Source organism: Terrapene carolina, unplaced genomic scaffold (assembly GCF_002925995.2).
Source record: "Terrapene carolina triunguis isolate 2854851 unplaced genomic scaffold, T_m_triunguis-2.0 Scaffold132, whole genome shotgun sequence".
NCBI classification, from domain to species: Eukaryota; Metazoa; Chordata; order Testudines; family Emydidae; genus Terrapene; species Terrapene triunguis.
Window position 1 is genome coordinate 23,764,552 of NW_020664483.1, and position 22,228 is coordinate 23,786,779.

The 22,228-nt window shown below is 48.3% G+C and overlaps 1 protein-coding gene across 7 annotated transcripts in view; it reads left to right on the plus strand.

Annotated features, from left to right (window-relative positions):
* CCDC88A (coiled-coil domain containing 88A) overlaps window positions 1-22,228 on the plus strand; it is a 367,236-nt gene that overhangs the window by 224,165 nt on the left and 120,843 nt on the right. For all 7 annotated transcript variants that reach the window (XR_002908971.3, XM_024215537.3, XM_024215545.3 and 4 more), the window contains 2 exons: window positions 3,798-3,944; window positions 5,960-6,104. Coding sequence is in view for 6 of the 7 variants with exons in the window: in XM_024215537.3 (XP_024071305.2) it covers window positions 3,798-3,944; window positions 5,960-6,104 (292 nt within the window). In the remaining variant the exon portion in view is untranslated. The remainder of the gene's footprint in view (window positions 1-3,797; window positions 3,945-5,959; window positions 6,105-22,228) is intronic.

Below are 22,228 nucleotides of genomic sequence, written 5' to 3' on the forward strand. Positions count from 1 at the left end.
TTAAATGGTGGCACAAAGAAGAGGGAGAGGTGTTTTACTGAGCAAAGAGGTGGTTTGCAGTTGAACAAGTACTTTTTGCCTAATATTTCGAAATATTGGTGGTATTTTGAATGTGCAACTCAGTTAACAGGAACAACAATTGCTTAAGCTAGAGTGGCTTAATTTCCAATGTTCTACAAGGAAAATCCAGCCTCTGCCACACTGGCAACAGTGGTCCTCTAAGTAGTGCAAAACTAGTATTGTTCCTCTGTGCAAGGGAAGCCAACATTGTTTAAAAAAACAACAACCCTACAACACCTGTTTGTTGCAGCCAGGACACTGACTGGGATTGTGTCTTTACAGATCAAATTTCAAAATCCAGGTATAATTGAGGCCAAATACGATTATTGGCAATGCATTTATCTATATTATTTTACTGAACATTTCTTTTTCCTAAACTAATAATGGTTGGATAGTAAATGTTTACAGTACAGTTACTTAAAATTTCATATAGACTTCAGTCTGCTTGAATCATAATAGAGGTCTGATTTTAATATTTCAGATGTTACTTTTAGCACTCGTACATTTTGTTGTGTAACATGCAGCTGTAAATGTATTTTTTATGAAAATAGTAGGGCTCTCAAGCGATTAAAAAAAAGTAATCGCGATTAATCACACGATTATAAAACTTAATCACAATTAATCGTGCTGTTAAACAATAATAGAATACCATTTATTTAAATATTTTTGATGTTTTCTTCATTTTCAAATATATTGATTTCAATTACAACACAGAATACAAAGTATACAATGCTCACTTATATTTATTTTTGATTACAAATATTTGCACTGTAAAAAACAAAATAAATAACATTTTTCAGTTCACCTAATACAAGTACTATGGTGCAAGCTCTTTATCATGAAAGTTGAACTTACAAATGTAGAATTATATACAAAAAAAACCCTGCATTCAAAAATAAAACAATGTACAACTTTAGAGCCTACAAGTCATAGACTCATAGACTTTAAGGTCAGAAGGGACCATTATGATCTTCTAGTCTGACCTCCTGACCCTATGTCTGAACTATTGAAGTCCTCAACTTGTGGTTTAAAGACTTCAAGGTGCAGAGAATCCTCCAGCAAGTGACCCGTGCCCCACGCTGCAGAGGAAGGCGAAAAAACCCCAGGGCCTCTGCCAATCTGCCCTGGAGGAAAATTCCTTCCTGACCCCAAATATGGCGATCAGCTAAACCCTGAGCATGTGGGCAAGACTCACCAGCCAGACACCCAGGAAAGAATTCTCTGTAGTAACTCAGATCCCACCCTATCTAGTGTCCCATCACAGGCCATTGTGCATATTTACCGCTAATAGTCAAAGATCAATTAATTGCCAAAATTAGGCTATCCCATCATACCATCCCTTCCATAAACTTATCAAGCTTAGTCTTGAAGCCAGATATGTCTTTTGCCTCCACTGCTCCCCTTGGAGGGCTATTCCAGAACTTCACTCCTCTGATGGTTAGAAACCTTTGTCTAATTTCAAGTCTAAACTTCCTGATGGCCAGTTTATATCCATTTGTTCTTGTGTCCACATTGGTACTGAACTTAAATAATTCCTCTCCCTCCCTGGTATTTATCCCTCTGATACATTTATAGAGAGCAATCATATCTCCCCTCAGCCTTCTTTTGGTTAGGCTAAACAAGCCAAGCTCTTTGAGTCTCCTTTCATAAGACAGGTTTTCCATTCCTCCTAGTAGCCATTCTCTGTATCTGTTCCAGTTTGAATTCATCCTTAAACATGGGAGACCAGAACTGCACACAATATTCCAGATGAGGTCTCACCAGTGACTTGTATAATGGTACTATCACCTCCTTATCTCTACTGGAAATACCTTGCCTGATGCATCCCAAGACTACATTAGTTTTTTTCACAGCCATATCACATTGGTAGCTCATAGTCATCCTGTGATCAACCAATACTCTGAGGTCCTTCTCCTCCTCTGTTACTTCCAACTGATGCGTCCCCAGTTTATAACAAAAATTCTTGTTATTAATCCCTAAATGCATGACCTTGCACTTTTCACTATTAAATTTCATCCTATTACTATTACTCCAGTTTACAAGGTCATCCAGATCTTCCTGTAGGATATCCCGGTCTCTCTCTGTATTGGCAATACCTCCCAGCTTTGTGTCATCCGCAAACATTATTAGCACATTCCCACTTTTTGTGCCAAGGTCAGTAATAAAAAGATTAAATAAGATTGGTCCCAAAACCGATCCCTGAGGAACTCCACTAGTAACCTCCTTCCAGCCTGACAGTTCACCTTTCAGTATGAGTTGTAGTCTCCCCTTTAACCAGTTCTTTATCCACCTTTCAATTTTCATATTGATCCCCATCTTTTCCAATTTAGCTAATAATTCCCCATGTGGAACCGTATCAAATGCCTTACTGAAATCGAGGTAAATTAGATCCACTGCATTTCCTTTGTCTAAAAAATCTGTTACCTTCTCAAAGAAGGAGATCAGGTTGGTTTGGCACGATCTACCTTTTGTAAAACCATGTTGTATTTTGCCCCAATTACCATTGACCTCAATGTCCTTAACTACTTTCTCCTTAAATTTTTTCCCCAAGACCTTTCATACTACTGATGTCAAACTAACAGGCCTGTAGTTACCCAGGTCACTTTTTTTTCCTTTCTTAAAAATAGGAACTATGTTAGCAATTCTCCAGTCATACGGTACAACCCCTGAGTTTACAGATTCATTACAAATTCTTCCAAATGGGCTTGCAATTTCATGTGCCAGTTCCTTTAATATTCTTGAAGATTATCTGGGACCCCCGATTTAGTCCCATTAAGCTGTTCGAGTTTGGCTTCTACCTCGAATGTGGTAATATCTACCTCCATATCCTCATTCCCATTTGTCATCCTGCCATTATCCCTAAGCTCCTCATTAGCCTCATTAAAGACTGAGGCAAAGTATTTGTTTAGATATTGGGCCATGCCTAAATTATCCTTAACCTCCACTCCATTCTCAGTGTTTAGCGGTCCCACTTCTCCTTTCTTTGTTTTCTTCTTATTTATATGGCTATAGAACCTTTTACTATTGGTTTTAATTCCCTTTGGCAGGTCCAACTCTGCATGGCTTTTGGCCTTTCTCACTTTATCCCTACATGTTCTGACCTCAATAAGGTAGCTTTCCTTGCTGATCCCTCCTCTCTTCCACTCCTTGTAGGCTTTCTGCTTTTTCTTAATCACCTTTCTGAGGTGTTTGCTCATCCAGCTTGGTCTACAGCTCCTGCCTATGAGTTTTTTCCCCTTTCTTGGGATGCAGGCTTCTGACTGTTTCTGCATCCTTGACTTGAAGTAAATCCAGGCCTTAAATCCAGGCCTCCTCCGCCTTTAGATCCACAAGTTCTTCAGTCCAGTCCACTTCCCGAACTAATTTCCTTAAGTTAGTCCTTTTGAAATCAAAAACCCTAGTCACAGATCTATTTTTGTTTATCCTTCCATTTAGCTCATGATCACTCGAACCAAGGTTGTCCCCTACAACAATTTCTTCTATGAAGTCCTCACTACTCTCCAAAACCAAATCTAAAATGGCATCCCCTCTCGTTGGTTCAGCGATTAATTTTTTTGAGGTAATTGCGTGAGTTAACTGCGATTAATCAACAGCCCTAGAAAATAGTATAAAACAAGTTTTTGTTTTTACCATTAAAATCCATTTTGTATTCTTACACTGATATTTTAAAAACTAGATATGCTGAAATCAGGTTTGGTATGAATGAGAAAACTTTGATTTCTGTTTAATTCTTGAAGGAGTTAAAAGAAGACAATCAAGTATTGTTGGAAACAAAGACAATGTTGGAAGATCAACTAGAGGGGACCCGAGCCCGTTCTGATAAATTACATGAACTGGAAAAGGAAAATCTGCAATTAAAAGCTAAACTACATGATATGGAGATGGTAAGTATTTAAATAGAAGATGACACTCATACCTGTGTTTTTAAGAAAAATATAACTGTTGTGCTTTTAATTTGCATTTGAAAGTTTTAATAATGGAAGGACTTCAAGTCTCAGTGGAAGAAAAAAGTAAGGCCTGAGTAGCTTACAATTTTCAGACACACAAACAAGATGTTATTTTCTTCAATAGCTTCAGTTCTGCATAAAGAGACATCTATTCCAAAGGGGAAGAACCTACCTAAAAGTTACACAGTATTTAATTAAGTGGATAGAGTCTGTTGAGCAGGAATATAGAACCAGTGATAACAATTAAAACCTTCTTTGAAATAAAGATGGTATCTGGTTGAATATTCATCCAAAATTGAATTGGTTAAAATTTGGAAAGTTGACAAAAACCAGTAAAATTTTCAAAATATTTTCACAAAAATAGTTTCTGTGTTTTGACCAGCTCTAATCCAGACAATGCAATATTAAGTTTAAAAAAACAAGTAATGTTTGTATAACTATTAACATTATTTTTGTTTTTTTTAATCTGTGATTTCTCTTATTTGTTTTACCAAAATTCTAGTATGCCTTACCAAAATAATAAACACCCTTCTTCCCTTTACTTTGGAGCTGGGGGTGGAGGACTGGCACAGGAGTGAGTAGAGCCGCCTCCACAAGCTTAATGCTGACAGAGAGTTCCTCTGTGCAGGGGAAATTTTCCATCATTTGCTTCCAGTCACTTTGAGGCCATTGTAATCAGTCCAGAAGATTCGGAGTCCATTCGAAGTCCGGAGAATCCACCTCCGTAAAATAATGGCGTGACGGGTTCGGTCACAGAGACCCCCTTGGGACTGTCACTTGATGTGCTGGAATGACCTCTGAGCTTGTTTTCCACTGGCAGCTTGGGACTCCAGAACCCTGTCTTGTTGAGCCAGGTCTGGTGCATTCCCCCAAAGCTGCAGACTTTAACCAAAAACTGCTCAGCAAGTCACCTATCTCCAGCACCAAGACACCCAGTTCCCAATGGGATCCAAACCCCAAATTAATCTGTTTTACTCTGTATAAAGCTGATATAGGGTAAACTCATAAATTGTCCGCCCTCTATAACACTGATAGAGAGATATGCACAGCTGTTTGCTCCCCCAGGTATTAATCACTTACTCAGGGTTAATTAATAAACAAAAGTGATTTTATTAAGTATAAAAAGTAGGATTTAAGTGGTTTCAAGTAATAACAGACAGAACAAAGTAAGTTACCAAGCAAAAGATAACAAAACACGCAAGTTTAAGCCTAATACATTTAAGAAACTGAATAGAGGTAAATCTCACCCTCAGAAATGTTCCAATAAGCTTCTTTCACAGACTAGACTCCTTCTTAGTGTGGGCCCAATCCTTTCCCCTGGTACAGTTCTTGTTAGTTCCAGCTCAGGTGGTAACTAGGGGATTTCTCATGACTGGCAGCCCACTTTGTTCTGTTCCATCCCCTTTTATATCTTTGGCACAAGGCGGGAATCCTTTGTCTCTCTCTGGGTTCCCACCCTCCCTTCTAAATGGAAAAGCACCAGGTTTAAGATGGATTACAGTATCATGTAACATGTTCACATGTACTGTGAGACTTCATTACTCACTGTCTGACACACACATATATACAGGAAGACTTACAAGTAAACAGAGCCATTTACAACCAATTGTCCTAGTTAATGGGAGCCATCAAGATTCCAAGCCACCATTAATGGCCCACACTTTGCATAGTTACAATAGGATTTCAGAGTAATACTTCATATTTCTAGCTTCAGATACAAGAATGATACATTTATACAAATAGGATGAACACACTTAGTAGATTATAAGCTTTGTAATGATACCTTACAAGAGACCTTTTGCATAAAGCATATTCCAGTTACATTATATTCACATTCCAAGCATATTTACATAAAGCATATGGAGTGCAACGTCACAAATGGCTACTGAATTTTATATTTTTGTGCATTTTGAGGCAGACTATTTTAAAGGTTCATGTTAATAATTTTTAAGGAGCGTGACATGGACAGAAAAAAAATCGAGGAACTCATGGAGGAAAATATGACTCTAGAAATGGCTCAGAAACAAAGCATGGATGAATCATTACATCTTGGCTGGGAACTTGAACAGATGAACAGAACTACTGTGCTTTCTGAAGGTAAATGAATACTTGCCACTAGTTTTAAATAGAAGTTTGGAATAGTATAGCTAAACAGGGTATCAGAGTAACACTATGAAATAATTTTGAAAATGATGCTTGAAGTGGCCTATTTGCATGCAGTTATTTCTACACTCATACATACAAGGTGAAATCATCTTCAGTAGAGCTTTACACCAGCTGACAATCTGACCCAATTTGTTTAATTTAGAAAACAGCATGAAAATAACTAAAAGACCTTATTTATGTAATGATTTTTGAGACATGCTGAAGAAAAATATGCCATTTTCCCATCTTCTTTGGAATCAACTGGCTAAAATGGACATCTGTTAATGATGATAGTTCCACTTTAAATGGCCTCTGTAGCTTCCCACTTGTAAAATTAAAGCCCCTGTGCTGTGTGCCTCTGGAATCTCCCTCATCTAGTGCAGGATTCTGAGGCTGTAAAGGGGAATGGCCCAAACATGGGCATAGTTTGACTTCTGTATTTGGGGAGGCAGCTCCAATCAGGCCAATGGGGCTGCACATGGGAGGGCAAATTTTGTGTCTGTCCAAGGCTTGCAGTTTGGGGGGCAATGCCCTCCGCCCAAAACTACACTCAGGGGTCCAAACCATCCTTCAGTTCTTTGTGAACCTCTGAAGGTGCGGTGAACTCAGTGTGTGTGAAGTGTCCTAGATGCTTCTCTTGTCATTTTTTCTTTTGCCCTGTTAGGGTTATTTTTATTTTAGTTACATTGTAGTTAGTCAACTTTTCTTTATTTAAGACAGAAGAAAGGGTGCCTATCCAGCACAGGCATCATTTAGTCCCATACAGAACTGGAGGGTTGGCATAATCCTGTTGATGGTTCTGGACAGATGTGAGGTCTGCTGATCTGTCTCACCCACAGTCTGCAGGGATCATCATCTGAAGCTCTAGAACAGGGTCGGCAACTTTCGGCACGCAGCCCATCCGGGTAATTCGCCGACCCCTGCTCTAGAATGTCCTATTGTGGGAATCTCTGCAGGCAAAATAATCAGAAACGCCCACATTTCCGGCTGGGATTCCAAGAAGAGCATAGCACAGCCTTCATCGGCTCCAAAATCCTCCAACTCTGGTTTCCCTAAGCTACCTTCAACATCATTGGCAGTGCCTGCTAATTGGACTCATTGAGAAGGGGTCAGATCTGATGGCAGAGGAAGTGAAGTCCCAGACAGATTGGCATCAGCATTATCCAGCCTCCTTGATGACCTATCAAAGGCAATCAGCTATACAATTAACCCATTGAGAGATGTCAGGGGCTACACCTTATGAATTAACAAGACATGTAGGGGCATGCTTGTGGACAGAGAATTCTAAGGCTTTCTATGCCATGTGCTGTAAGTTTGTGTTTGGGACAAATGGAGTACGAGCCACAGGGCAAAAGAATATAAAAGGCAGCTGCATTTTCCCCAGTTTGGTCTTCAATCCTGCTTCCAACCTCTGGAAACTGAGGTTCTCTACAAACAGTTCTCTACAAACTGAAGCATTAAACAAAGGACTGAATGACCCATCCAAGCTGTGGATGTGCTCCAGAGGGACTTTCAAGCCAGAAAACTCGCTACTACTGCTAAGAACCTGAAATATGGACTTTGAAATCTTAAGTATGTATCTGACTCCTTTAACGACTCTCTTTTTGTTCTTTCTTTTATTTTATAATAAACCTTTAATTTTAGATACTAAAGGATTGGCTGGCAGTGTGATATTTTGGGTAAGATCCAAACTAATTTTGATCTGGTAAAGTGGCTGGCCCTTTGTGGATCAGAAGACCATTTTGTATAGTGAGCAGAGTTTTTAAATAACTTCTCACTGTATTGGACCTATGTGCTGATTGAGAACCAGAGAACTGGAATGCAATAAAGGGGGCTGTGTGATTTCCTTTTTAGCTTCTTGACAACCAATGTGGGAGATCAGGAGCACAATTTCTGACAGGTTGGTGAGTCTAACTTCAGTGTTAACCACCAGTGTTAGGAGAATCTGCTCTCCTTTTTGCAGCCTGCCATGACCTTGGCATTTTCAGTGAAGACTACCCTAGGCACCCCCGGTCACAGTGGACACAGCCCAGCAATGTCTGTGTTAGAGTTCCGCTCCTACAACCATCACCAACTGTGATCCTAACCACCGATGTCTCCCTAATCAGTTGGGGGGCACATCTACACAAACACATAGTTCAGGGGAGATGGTCATCCACCAAATCCACCTTACACATCAACCTCCTGGAACTACGAGTGGTCCGCAATCCCTGCCGACATTTCCTACTTCTCAAACATCATACCATAAGCGTGATGACAAACGATCTCGCTGTATTACATCAACAGGCAGGGCAGACTGAGGTCCCACCCTTTATGCTCAGAGGTGATCAAATGGTGGAACTGGTATATCCAGAACAACATCTGCATTTCAGCCACGTACCTCCTGGGACACCAGAACACCAGTACGGATGCACTGAGCAGAACGTTCTCACACAATCATGAGTGGGAGCTGGATACATGAGCACTTTAGCTCATATTCAGCCGATGGGGCCATCCCACCATAGATCTCTTTGTCACTCAACACAACGCCCGTTGCCCTCAATTCTGTTCCAGAGCAGGACTGGGGTGTGGATCTCTGGAAGACACGTTCTTCATAACCTGTAACGCACCACTCCTTTATGCCTTCCTTCCCTTTCCCCTCCTATTCTGAGTACTTCACAAATACAGAAGGACTGAGTTCATGTCATACTAATAGCTCCAACATGGCCACGAAAGATCTGATCTACTTACCTTCTACGTTGATGGTATGCTGACCAATCTCTCTCCACCTAACGCAGGGGCTCCTCTCACAGGACACAGAACGCATTTTCCTTCCCAATCCACAGATGCTCCACCTCAAAGCCTGACTCTTCCATGGTTCCGGGGTCTGGAAATCCCTGCTCAGACACAGTCAAACACATACTTTTGAATAGCAGACATGACACGACCAGAGCATTTACATTCATAAGTGGACAAGATTTCACTGCTGGTGCACCTCATACCAGGTTGACGCAGCACACACTTCATTGCCACTTACTCTTGACTACATTCCACACCTTAAACAGTCAGGATTGGCCAATAGCTCTCTTAAGGTATACTTAGTGGCAATCACTACTTTTCACTTCCCCGTTGACGGCCATTCCGTCTTTACACCTCAGCTCACAAATCGCTTCTTGAGGAGTATTCAAAATCTCTATCCCCATATACGAGACCTGATCCTGACCTGGGAACCCAGCCTAGTCCTACGTTCTCTGACTAAGCCCCTGTTTGAACCAATGGCAACCTGTTCTTATGTACATCTATCAATGAAAACGGCCTTCTTGTCGCCATCACCTCTGCTAGACAGGTGGGAAAAATCTTGGCCCTCCTGGCATATCCACCATACACACCGTTTTATAAAGACAAAGTTCTTCTTCGAGTGATTGCTCAGCTGTATTACACAGTAGGTGTGCGTGCTCGCCATGTGCACCGGTGCCGGACGTTTTTCCCTTAGCAGTACCCGTAGGAGGAGAGCACAGCTGCGACCCCTGGAGTGGCGCCTCTATATCGCGCTATAAGGGGAGCTACGCACTCCCCCCACCCTCAGTTCCTTCTTGCCGCCAGTGAAGGTAGTCGGAACTTTGTGCTCCAGCCTTGCTGTAGCTCTTCTAGTAGCCTTAGTAGTACTCATCTTCTCCAATAGTTGGATAACTTCTTAGTTAGTTGCCTGGTGCAGGGCATGCCTCGTGCCCCAGACTTCAAGTCATGCGACTCCTGTCGCAGTTCTATGCCAAGAAGCGACCCATACACTCAGTGTCTCCGCTGCTTGAGTGAGACCCATGTAACCGATTGCTGTAAAATCTTTAGATCGTTCAAGCCTCGAACTAAACGAGAGAGAGATATCTGGCTCCGGGCCCTGCTAATGGAATTCGCGATGGCCCTGGCACCGACGCGCCGACTGGACTCAGCACCGGGCACTGCGTCCTCGGTGCGGAGCAAGACTCCCTCCACCAGCTGGCACCGCTCACCCACTAAGAAGCAGGGAAAGACTCAGCGTCGCCTACAAAAGGACAGGGGTGAGGCCGGACCCGAGTTGGGCAGCCCACGATCCCCCTTGGGACCCAGACCTCCGACTCGCGCTGAGCGGAGTAGTCCGGTCCTGTCTGCGCGTGCCTCTCCCGTGGTGAGAATGCCGTCGACGCTGGAAGCTGCACAGGCCACGCATGACATCCTCTCCCTTCCGATGCCGGGTGCGCCGCTCGAGACGGGCCCCCAGTCCCGAGGGAAGCCGCCGTTGGAAGCACACCAGCCCTCCCTGGCAAGACATAGCCCACGCTCTGAGGACCGTGCGCCGCCCCGTTCGACGAGGTCCTCACATAGCTTGCATCAGCCCTCCACTCCGCTCAGACTGGCTGACTCGCCCGTGCGGGAGTCTCGAGGGTCCTCCACACCCCACCGGGGGCTCAGGCACCGAGACAAGTGGCGTCGACGCTCCTCCTCGAATTTTAGCCACAGGAGCAGATCCCGACGCCATTGTCATAGACGCTCGGGTTCGAGTGCCCGCTCCGCCAGACATCATGCTCGGAGCTCCCCTTGAGTGTTACCGGCACTGAAACATTGTAGCTACAACTGCCGGGATGACTACGAGAGCAGCACCTTGGACGAGTACCGCTCCTCATCGTCGACGTCCAGATCTCGAGGTCGGCACCAACACGACTGTAGACGCTCCCGCCGCTCTTATGGCACCGTGCGGTCAACAGCGACCTCGGCCTCGGCACCCAGCTGCCCATCCCCAAGCCGCACCGCTCCGCAAGAGCAGCCTGCACTGCAAGGCACCCAAGCCGGTCAGTGGCAGGGGGCACCGTGGCAGGGGCAATGGTGTCAATGGGCATCGTGGCCGCAAGTGCCCGTCCAGGCGAGACCTCGCTCGGTAGCCAGAGCATCACAGGCCCATTTGGTGTGCCCCCCTCGACAGAGTCAAAAGTCGACAGGTACCGAACCGGCGGCACCGGGCCCAGATTCGGTCTTGGGGGTTGAACCTCCAGCACCTCCCGATGCCCTGGGAGCCAGACCAGCCCCCTCGCTGGCACCGGAGGAGACCATAGCGGCCCCTCCACCCATTCTACAGGAGGACTTTAAAGCTCATCAAGAGCTCCTCAAGCGGGTGTCCTCAAATCTCCAGCTCCAGTCTGAGGAGATGGAGGAGACGTCGGACACCCTTTTCAATGTGCTCTCTTCCCTGGCACCGGGCCATGTGGCCATACCTCTCCACCAAGGGGTGGCCAACATATCGACTGCCCTATGGCAAACCCCAGCTTCCTTGGTGCCCATCTCCAAGAAAGCAGAGAGGAAGTCCTTTGTCCCAGCTAAGGGACCCAGCACCCAACTCTTTGGTGGTTGAGTCAGTGAACCACCGGGAACGCCACGGTCAGCCCACCCCCACCCCCAAGGACAAAGTTTCCAGGAGACTGGATTCTTTTGGCAGGAAGGTTTATTCTTCCGCGAGCTTTCAACTCAGGGTGGCCAACCACCAAGCCCTGTTGAGCCGCTATGACTTTAACTTGTGGGGGTCTCTGCCAAAGTTCGAGCCTCTTCTCCCGGAGTGGGACAAAAAGGAGTTCAAGGCTCTGGTTGAGGAAGGAGCAGCAGCGGCGAAGGCAGCCCTCCAGGCCATCTCGGATGCGGCCGACATGGCAGCCCGTTCAATGGCCTCGGCCATATCCATGCACAGGGCGTCGTGGCTTCTCCTGTCCAGCCTGTTTGCAGAGTCCCAGTCTCTGATGCAGGACCTTCTCTTCGACGGGAAAGCGTTGTTTGCGGACCAAACTGATGTCCGCCTGCATGGGATGAAAGACTCCCGCACCACCCTGCAAACTCTGGGCCTACATGTCCCGCCAGCAAAGGACAAACCTAGGCTGCAGACCTCTGCTCCTCCCACTAGGGGCAGATATGAACCCCCCGCCTAAGAGACCGAGGGAGCAGAGACGCAGGTCCCAGCATCAGTCCCGCTCGGCCCCGCAACCAGGCCCCTCGAAGGGCAAAAAGCAGGGGAAGAGGTGGTTTTGACTCTTGGCGGGGGGCCACCGGGCCTGTTGCCGCGGAAGGCCCCCAGTTAATAAAGTTTGTGTTCTGCAACCATTTATCTGCATTCCTAGTGGAGTGGTCCCGTATAACGTCGGACCAGTGGGTCCTCAGCACGATTTCCAGGAGCTACATGTTGCAGTTTGCCTCACCCCCCCTCCATCACCCCCTGCCCCGGGAGGACCTTGGGGACCCGGAACAGGCTCACCTTCTAAGCCAAGAGGTGGCGCGCCTCCTCAACCTGGGCGCGGTGGAGAGGGTACCGGTAGAATTCTGGGGCAAGGGGTTTTACTCCCGGTATTTCTTGATCCTGAAGGCGAAACGCGGGCTCCCACCCATCCTGGACCTGCGGAATCTCAACAGCTTTATGGTCCACTACAAGTTCCGCATGGTATCCCTGACCTCCATAATCCCCTCCCTAGACCCGGGGGATTGGTTCGCGTCCCTGGACCTCCAGGATGCGTATTTCCACATCCATATTTTCAAGGGTCACAGGCGCTTCCTCCACTTCTTGGTAGGGCAGGACCATTACCAGTTTGCAGTCCTCCCTTTTGGCCTTTCCACGGCCCCCAGGGTTTTTACCAAATGCATGGCAGTGGTGACAGCCCACCTCTGGAGGAACAGGCTGCAAATTTTTCCTTACCTGGACGATTGGCTCCTCAAGGGTAGCTCTCGGTCCCAGGTACAGGCCCAGATGCAATTCCTGCTGTCCACAAGCGCGGGTCTGGGCCTAGTGGTGAACGAGGCCAAGTCCACATTGGTACCGGTTCAGCGCATACACTTCATAGGGGCTCTGCTAGACTCAGTAGAGGACACAGACTCTCTTCCCCGGGACAATTTCGAGACACTCAAAAGTCTTGTAGCCTTGGTCATGACCTTTCCCGTGACAATGGCAAGGGTGTGCCTCCAAATCCTAGGTCACATGGCAGCATGCACATCCGTGGTGCAACATGCCAGGCTCAGAATGAGGCCCCTCCAACTCTGGTGTTGGCTCCCAGTATTCCCACTCCAGGGACAGCCTGGACAAGGTGGTCACGATACCACCCGACGTGGTGGCCACTCTGCATTGGTGGTCCCTCCCGAGCAATATGCTGAATGGGATTCCCTCCGAGAAACCCTTCCCTCACTAGACCTGGTGTTGGATGCCTCGGACCTGGGCTGGGGAGCCCATATAGGGAACATTCAAACCTAAGGCAGATGTTCGACCTTGGAATTGTCTCTGCACATAAACATCAGGGAGCTCAGAGCAGTACGCCTAGTGTGCATAGCGTTCAGTTTGCACCTTCGCGGAAAGGCGGTCAGAGTCCTCACGGACAACACGGTCGCGATGTATTACATCAACAGGCAGGGGGGCACGCGCTCCTCGGCCCTGTGCCAGAAGGCCCTGGACCTATGGGAGTTTTGCATAGCCCACGATATCTCCCTACGGGCCTTCCACCTACCCGGCGCACACAATGTGCGAGCTGATTACCTCAGCAGGGTGTTTTCCCACCAATACGAGTGGTCACTCAACTGGGAAGTCGCCCAACAGCTCTTCCGAGAGTGGGGAGCTCCCCAGGTCGACCTCTTCGCTACCGCCCAGAACAGACGCTACCCCCAGTTCTGCTCCAGGGCAGGGGCAGAAAGGGGGGCGATCTCGGATGCATTGCTCCTCCGGTGGTCAGACCTACTGTTCTATGCCTTTCCACCCTTCCCACTGATAGGCAAGGTCCTGCAGAAAGTAAAGGCAGACAGGTCGAGGGTTATCCTCATAGCCCCGGTTTGGGCCCGCCAGCATTGGTACGGGACCCTTCTGCAACTTTTAGCGCCCCCCCCCCCCCCCACACGGAGGCTGCTGCTTCACGCGGATCTCCTCTCCCAGGAGAGGGGATGCCTTCTCCACCCCAACCTGGCCGCGCTCCACCTGACAACGTGGTTGCTCCATGGTTAAACGAGGAGGAGGGAAGGTGTTCGGAGAATGTAAGACGAATTCTGCTGGAGAGTAGAAAGCCATCTACATGGCGGACCTACCTTGCCAAATGGTCTAGGTTCTCCAGGTGGAAGGCGAAACGCGGGCTCCCACCCATCCTGGACCTGCGGAATCTCCCCATCACCCGCATCCCTCCAGCTCATTCTCGATTACCTCCTGTCCCTTAGGACCCAAGGTCTAGCTCCTGCCTCCATCAGGGTACATTTCGCGGCCATTTCGGCCTTCCACCCTCCGGTGCAAGGTCACTCGGTGTTTTCCCATCAAATGACCTCCCGTTTTTTAAAGGGCCTAGATCGTGCATTCCCGTACGCCAGGGCCCCGGTCCCACAATGGGATCTGAACCTAGTGTTATCCTGCCTCACGGGTCCTCCCTTGAACCGTTGGCCACGTGTTCCTGGTCCCACCTATCATGGAAAGTGGCATTTTTGATGGCTATCACCTCAGCCCGTCGTGTCTCGGAGCTTAGGGCCTTGACCTCAGAACCCCCGTATACGGTCTTCCACAAGGATAAAGTGCAGCTTCGCCCACACCCTGCGTTTCTCCCGAAGGTGGTCTCCGCCTTCCATATGGATCAGGACATTTTTCTACCAGTACTCTATCCTAAGCCTCATTCCTCCAACGAGGAACACCGCCTACACACGCTAGATGTACGTAGGGTGCTGGCCTTTTACCTGGACTGAACCAAGCCGTTCAGGAAATCCTCGCAGATGTTCGTTGTGTCAGCCGAGCGTACGAGGGGGCAACCAGTTTCCACCCAGCGTCTTTCCCACTGGATCACCTCGTGCATACGCACGTGTTACGACTTGACAGGGGTTCCCCCGCCGCCTATTGTGAAGGCGCATTCTACGAGAGCGCAAGCCTCTTTGGCCACCTATGTAGCCCACGTCCCTATCCAGGACATATGTAGGGCTGCCACGTGGTCCTCTGTCCACACTTTTTCCTCGCACTATTCGATCGTCTTTCAAGCACGGGATGACGCCAGGTTTGGTAGGGCTGTACTCCGTCCCGCTAACCTTTAAACTCCTACCCACCTCCATCAGATATAGGTTGGAGTCACCTGCTGTGGAATACACAGGAGCAATCACTCGAAGAAGAAAGGACAGTTATCTGTTCTGTAACTGGCGTTCTTCGATATGTGTTGCTCAGGTGTTTTCCACATCCCGCTCTCCTTCCCCTCTGTTGGAGTTGTCTGGCAAAAAGGAACCGAGGGTGGGGGGAGTGCACAGCTCCCCTTATAGCGCAATATAGAGGCACCACTCCAGGTGTCGCAGTGGTGCTCCCCTCCTACTGGTACTGCTAAGGGAAAAACTTGCGGCACTGGTGCACGTGGCGAGCACGCACACCTACTGTGGAATACACCTGAGCAACACATCTCGAAGAACGCCAGTTACGGAACAGGTAACTGTCCTTTACACTACACCCACACCCAAGATTCTTACCTAAGTTCCCAACATCTTTTCATCTCAGTCAATCGATATACCTCCCTTGCTTCTTCCCGAAGCCTCACAGAAATCAACAGAAGGCAGCTCTAGATGTGAGGAGCACAATTAGCCTTCTACTTGGACAGGACTAAATCCTTCTGGAAATTGCCATGATTATTTCTCCCCACCACCAAATAATTCAGAGGCACTGCTATATTTAAACAATGCCTCTGTAAATGGATCTCACAGTGTATACATTTATCTTACGAACTCCATGATAGACAACCTCCTACCTCAATCAGAACACATTCCACATGATTGTTATCTTCCACGATTTCTTTCTTAATAATGTCTCCACTGATGACGTTTGTAAAACTGCCACATGGACATCGACAGACACTTTAGCCCAGCACTATGCTATTATGCACAATGCCATAGCAGGTACTCTCCTTGGACATGCTGTCCTATCCTCAGCAGTACATGTCACTCCGAAACCCCAGCCTTCCAACTAGGGGCACTGCTTTGTCATCTACAAAGGAGCACCCAAAGGGACATCACTCAAAGAATAGAGGGTTACTCTCCTTGTGCAGTAATTAAGGTTCTTTGAGATGTGTGTCCCTATGCGTGCTCCACTACCTGCCCTCCTCCCCTCTGCTTCGGAGCCAAAAATATAAGCTCTGCAGCAGAGAAGGACCTGGGGGTGGTCGGACTGCACAGCACTTGACGTTCCGCACACAGCACAAGAGAGGGGAGGTGTGCATGTGCGGTCAGACAGGCCCTGCTAGTGAAGATCTCCGAGCCCAGGTGCAGGTGGCGTTGCCGCACCTACAGTGGAACACCCATAGGGGAACACATCTCGAAGAACCTTAGTTATTGCAGAGGGTGACTAACCCTCTCTTTTCAACCTTTTTGGTACTGGCTTCCTTCCTTCCTGATCTGTGTCAGGGAGATCTCAGGGACTGGTGCCAGTCCACAGACCTGTTGTTGAGACATTGTATCAAAGCATACCCAGCTAGATTGAAGGCAGCATCTATAGGATGTCTTTGCACAATGTTCCTCATACAGTTTTGCAGAGCTGCTACTTGAAGTTCTCTGCATGTGCTTCAAGCAAATGTTTCCCTAGCTGAGCTCTGATTTGGAAAAGTGAAATTGCAATAATTTGTAATGCTTTCTTGAGCTAGCATCCAGAGCTGATATTTATTTTGGTACTTTTTCTTCGAGTGCTTGCTCATGTCCATTCCATGTTAGGTCCACGTTCACAGTCGTTGATTTTTCCCTCATAAGAACATAAGAATGGCCATACTGGGTCAGACCAAAGGTCCATCAAGCCCAGTATCCTGTCCTCTGACAGTGGCCAATGGCAGGTGCCCCAAAGGGAATGAACAGACAGGTTTTCATCAAGTGATCCATGCCCTGTCACCCAATCCCAGCTTCTGGCAAACAGAGGCTAGGGACACCATTCCTAATATGGCTAATAGCCATTGATGGACCTATCTTCCATGAATCTATCTAGCTCCCTTTTGAACCCCGTTATAGTATTGGCCTTCACAACACCCTCTGGCAAGTAGTTCCAGAGGTTGACAGTGTGTTGCATGAAAAAATACTTTCTTGTGTTTGTTTTAAACCTGCTACCTATTCATTTCATTTGGTGGCCCCTTGTTCTTGTATTATGAGGAGGAGTAAATAACACTTCCTTATTTACTTTCTGTATATCACTCATGATTTTATAGACCTCTATCATATCCCCCCTTAGTCACCTCTTTTCCAAGCTGAAAAGTCCCAGTCTTATTAATCTCTCCTCATACGGAAGCCGTTCTATACCCCTAATAATTTTTGTTGCCCTTTTCTGAACGTTTTCCAATTCCAATATATCTTTTTGGAGATGGGGCGACCACATCGGCACGCAGTATTCAAGGTGTGGGCGTACCATGGATTTATATAGAGGCAATATGATATTTTCTGTCTTATTATCTATCCCTTTCTCGATGATTCCCAACATTCTGTGGGTATCCATTGGGCCGGCTCTAGCACCCTCTGTTGCCGTGCACTCATAAAGGGCCTGGCCAACTCCGCACCCTCTCTGTTTTTTCTTACTGTCCATGATGGTCGCTGGAACAGCTCCTCTTGCTTCACCAAACTCTTACTCAGTGGTTTTAGTTTAATCCTTTTTCACTGGTTTTCCTATCTCAGTTCTCTATTTTCTCAGTTTGGACTGTTATAGATTAGTTGTATATAGTTAGTTGGCACTTCTCACCCTGTTAGCAGACTTTCGTCCACTCCTGGTGCTGGGGCATGCCTCCGTCCCCAGGTTTCAAGCCCTCTGCCTCCTGCAGCAAGCCCATGCCTGTGAGTGACCTTTACTCTTCTCTGAACAAACGGATGTGAAGCTTCACGGCCTGAAGGATTCTAGAGTCACTCTTAGTCCCTTAGTATATATGCACCAGCGCCATCAAGGAAACACTTCAGGCCTCAAGAACTGGTCTGCTTCTTGGCTCCAGCACCGCACCAGGACCTGTTTGAGAAGCAAAATGGGTTATAAATGAAGACATCTGCCCCCACACACTTGAGCTTCGCTCCCGGTCTCTCACAGATACTTGGGAGGCCCCAAGCAGAACTTTTGAGGAGGTGCCTGAAGACATTATACCAGTTTCTGTACTGGATCCTGCCCCCGTTTTGTTTTCAAACTCTCTCTCCCGCTTCAGCCTGGATCGCTGGATACTGAGTACAGTGGAGGAAGGTTACACTCTCCTGTTTATTTCTATCTCTCCCTCCAACCCCACTTCCTCATCCCTCTTCAGGGACCCTTCTCATGAGCAGCTTTTACCCCAGGAGATGCAAGCCCTCCTCCGGGTAGGGGCTGTGGAGAAGGTACCTCAGAGCTTGAGAGGGAAAGGGTTTTACTCCCGTTATTTCCTAATCCTGAAGGCGAAATGGGGGACTCAGACCCATCCTTGACCTGCATTTCCTCAACAGTTATCTCAAGAAATTCTGGAGTGGCGTGCATATGCGCTGGTATAAGGGGCGTCGCTGGCTCCCCCCTCGCTCAGTTCTTACCACCAGTGACGGTGCTGGGACGTCTCCTTGCTTCGCAAGCTTTTCTTTCTGTCTCTACTGTGCCTAGTAGTGAATTTGTTGTATATAGTAGTTTAAAGTTGTATAGTTAATAGTTCCCTTAGTGTTAAGTTAGAAATACTTAATCGCGGGCAGGACTCAGTCTAGGGACGGGGTATGCCCTGGGCCCCAGGCTTCAAACCTTGTGACTGTTGCAAAAAACCCATGCCAGTCAGTGATCCCCATAGAAGCTGCCTAAAGTGTTTAGGGGAAACCCACGTAAGTGACAAGTGTCGCATTTGGAAGAGCTTCAGGCCATGGACCAAAAAGGACTGGGACGTTCATCTCCGAGTACTCCTTATGGAGTCGGCCCTCGCACCTGCCTTGGAGCTGATGAGATCGGACTCTACTCCAACCACTGTGGCCTCAGGGTGGAGGGCGCCACCAGCACTGACCTCCAACTGGCACTGATCCCCATCCTTGGTACCGGCTAAAAAGCAAAGGAAGGCTGGGAGAGAGTAGGAGGAGAGCACAGTGCAGCCCTTCCCCTCCAGACAGTGGCCAGGCTCCTGCCAGCCCAGGAAGAGGCAGAGGCACTCAGCACCTGGCTGTGCCGTCCATGCCGGAGGCCTTTCAGGCTGCTAAGGACATACTGTCCCTTCTGGTGCTGCCCACGTTGGCTGCTGAGGTGCCCTGTTCGATGGATAAATCTGCCTTGGGTCCCTTCCAGCAGTCTCAATCAGTGCGGCACTGCTCCTCGCTGCAGGGGGTGCCCCGTCAGCGCTCACCTGAACAGCGCCACCAGCTCTCGGACACGAGTCGGCTTGTCTGCCAAAGTTCCCGGACTCTAGGCAGCATTCCTCAGGCTCTAGGCATCAATCACCAGCGGTCTGGCCTGAGATGCTCTCCCAGCTCACGGCACTGTTCTGAAGGGTTGAGACGCCAGTCCCCAGAGCCCCATCACCAGTCGCTGGATCGCCAGCGGGGGAGGGATAGCTCAGTGGTTTGAGCATTGGCCTGCTAAACCCAGGGTTGTGAGTTCAATCCTTGAGGGGGCCATTTAGGGATCTGGGACAAAATCAGTACTTGGTCCTGCTAGTGAAGGCAGGGGACTGGACTCGATGACCTTCAAGGTCCCTTCCAGTTCTATGAGATAGGTATATCTCCATATATTCATATTCTATTCTATTCAGTACGGTTCACCGCGGGCACGTCGACGGTCTCAGACACATCGGTCTTCTCATTCCCGCTCCCAATCTACAGAGCAGAATCTACAGAGCAGAACCACTCTCTAAGTGTGAGGCATCAATCACCAGGATACCATCGCTGATCCGCCGAATGCCACCACTGATCACTGCAGTTGCGGCAGCCAGCGCCATCGCCCCCATAGAGGCCCTCAATGGAGGTCTGCAGCCAGAGCCAACGGGATTGGGGTAGACAGACGGCCTTGCTACTGTCCTGGTCCTCCAGACATGTCTCTCCCTCCTCGGGCTCAGACAGTGAGGAGGAGATCCTTCCTGCAGGTCAAGGCCACCCACTTTGGGCACTGGTATTCCCCTCTGGGCCACCAGTGGCACTATGGCCCCAGGGCCAATGGCCAGCTCCCTGGCAACTATAAAACCGGTGGGGATATCCCCACCCATTGCAGAAGCATAGGTCGACCTCGGGAGCTTCTGAAATACGGTCAGCGACAGTCTCCCACCTGCCCCCTGACTCAGACGTGGAGTCAGAGAAAGCTCCCCAGGATCAGCCAGCCTTGGCTGAGGCTCGTGTGGCAGAAATGGTGGAGTTGGTAGACCCACCTGTACCTGACTCATCATTTTTCCCAATGAGGTGATAGCAGGGTCCTCTCACTCGGTTCCCCAGGATGATGCAAGGGTCCACCAGGAGCTTTTGAAGAGGGTCGCCTCAAACCTGGGGCTGGAAGCCAAGGAACTGGCGGAGCCCTCAGACTCCCTGTTCAATGTGCTAAGTGGAGCACCCCCTCCAAGATGGCATTGCTGGTGCACAAGGGAGTGTTGAAAATTAGTAAGGCCTTGTGCCAGACACTCTCCTCCCTGCCCCCCATCTCCAAGCGGGTGGAAAGAAAATACTATTTCCCCAGTAAGGGATATTGAGTATCTTTATACCCACCCTGCCCCAAGCTCACTAGTTATGTTGAGCGCGATAGACAGGGCCAACCAGGATCAACACCTAAGAACAAGGAGGCAAAGAGGCTCAATCTCTTTGGTAGAAAAATTTATTCTACGTCCAGCCTCCAGCTGAGAGTGGCCAACCATTAGGCCTTACTTGGCTGTTACGATTTTAATATTTGGCATTCCATGGCCAAGTTTACAGATTCACTGCCAGAGGAGCCCAAGAAGGAATTCCTGGCTATCCTTGATGGGGGCAGAGTTGTGGGTCAGGGCAGCCCTCCAAGCGGCCTCAGATGCGTCAGACTCTGCGGCGTGGTCCATGGCTTCGGTCTTTTTTTATGAGGCAGATGTCCTGGTTGCAGTCATTGGGCCTATTGATGGAGGTTCAACAATCCATCCAGGACCTCCCATTCGATGGCCTGGTACTGTTTTTGGAGCAAACAGATAGTAAATTACATGGCCTGAAAGACTTTAGGGCTACCTTGCACTCCCTGGGCCTTTACACGCCAGGGCCAACGAGGAAGTGGTTTAAGCCACAACAGCCCCACCGGTTTGGGAGCCAACCTCGGTCAGACCCCTTCCGCAAGAAGGGCAAGGACTGTAAGCGCCGACAAGGCCATCAGCTGGCACCCTCAGCTCACTTGAGCTCCACCTGTAACTAATCGGGTAACAAGCAGGCATTTTGAGGGTGTGCTCAAGAGTTACCTTCCATTCTGTATGCTGGATCCTGCTTCCATGTTATTTTCCAACCATTTGTCCCCCTTCCTTCCTGCCTCCCTGCCTGGGCTTCTGCAATGCAGCACAGTAGCAGGGGGATATACCCTCCAGTTTATTTCTATCCACCCCTCCCACCCTTCCTTCCCGTCCCTCTTCAGGGACCCTTCTCACGAGCATCTGCTCGCTCAGGAGGTGCAGGGCTTTCTGTGGGTGGCAGCCGTGGAGGCAGTCCCTCTGCACTTGAGGGGGAAAGCGTTTTATTCATGCTATTTTTTTTATCCCAAAAACCAAGGAGGGGTCTATGCCCCATCCTTGACCTGCGAAACATCAACAAGTATCTCAAGAAGTTGAAGTTCCGCATGGTCTCCTTGGCCTCCATCATTCCTTCCCTGGATCCGGGAGACTGGTATGCTGTCCTCGATCTGAAAGATGCTTACTTTCACATATCGATATTTCACGGACACAGACTGTTCCTACGTTTCGTAGTTGGACCACACACTGCCAATTCGCAGTGCTCCCTTTTGGCCTAGGAACGACACCGAGGGTGTTTACAAAATACATGTCAGTGGTGGTGGCCTACCTCAGATGTCGGGGTATCCAGATTTACCTGTACCTTGATGACTGGCTCATCAAGGGCCGCTCCAGGGTCCAGGTCCAGCGCAGCATTGAGATGTTGCAAGCCATTTGTTAAGCTCTGGGCCTGTTGATAAACAAACAAAAATCAATGTTGATCCTGGTCCAACT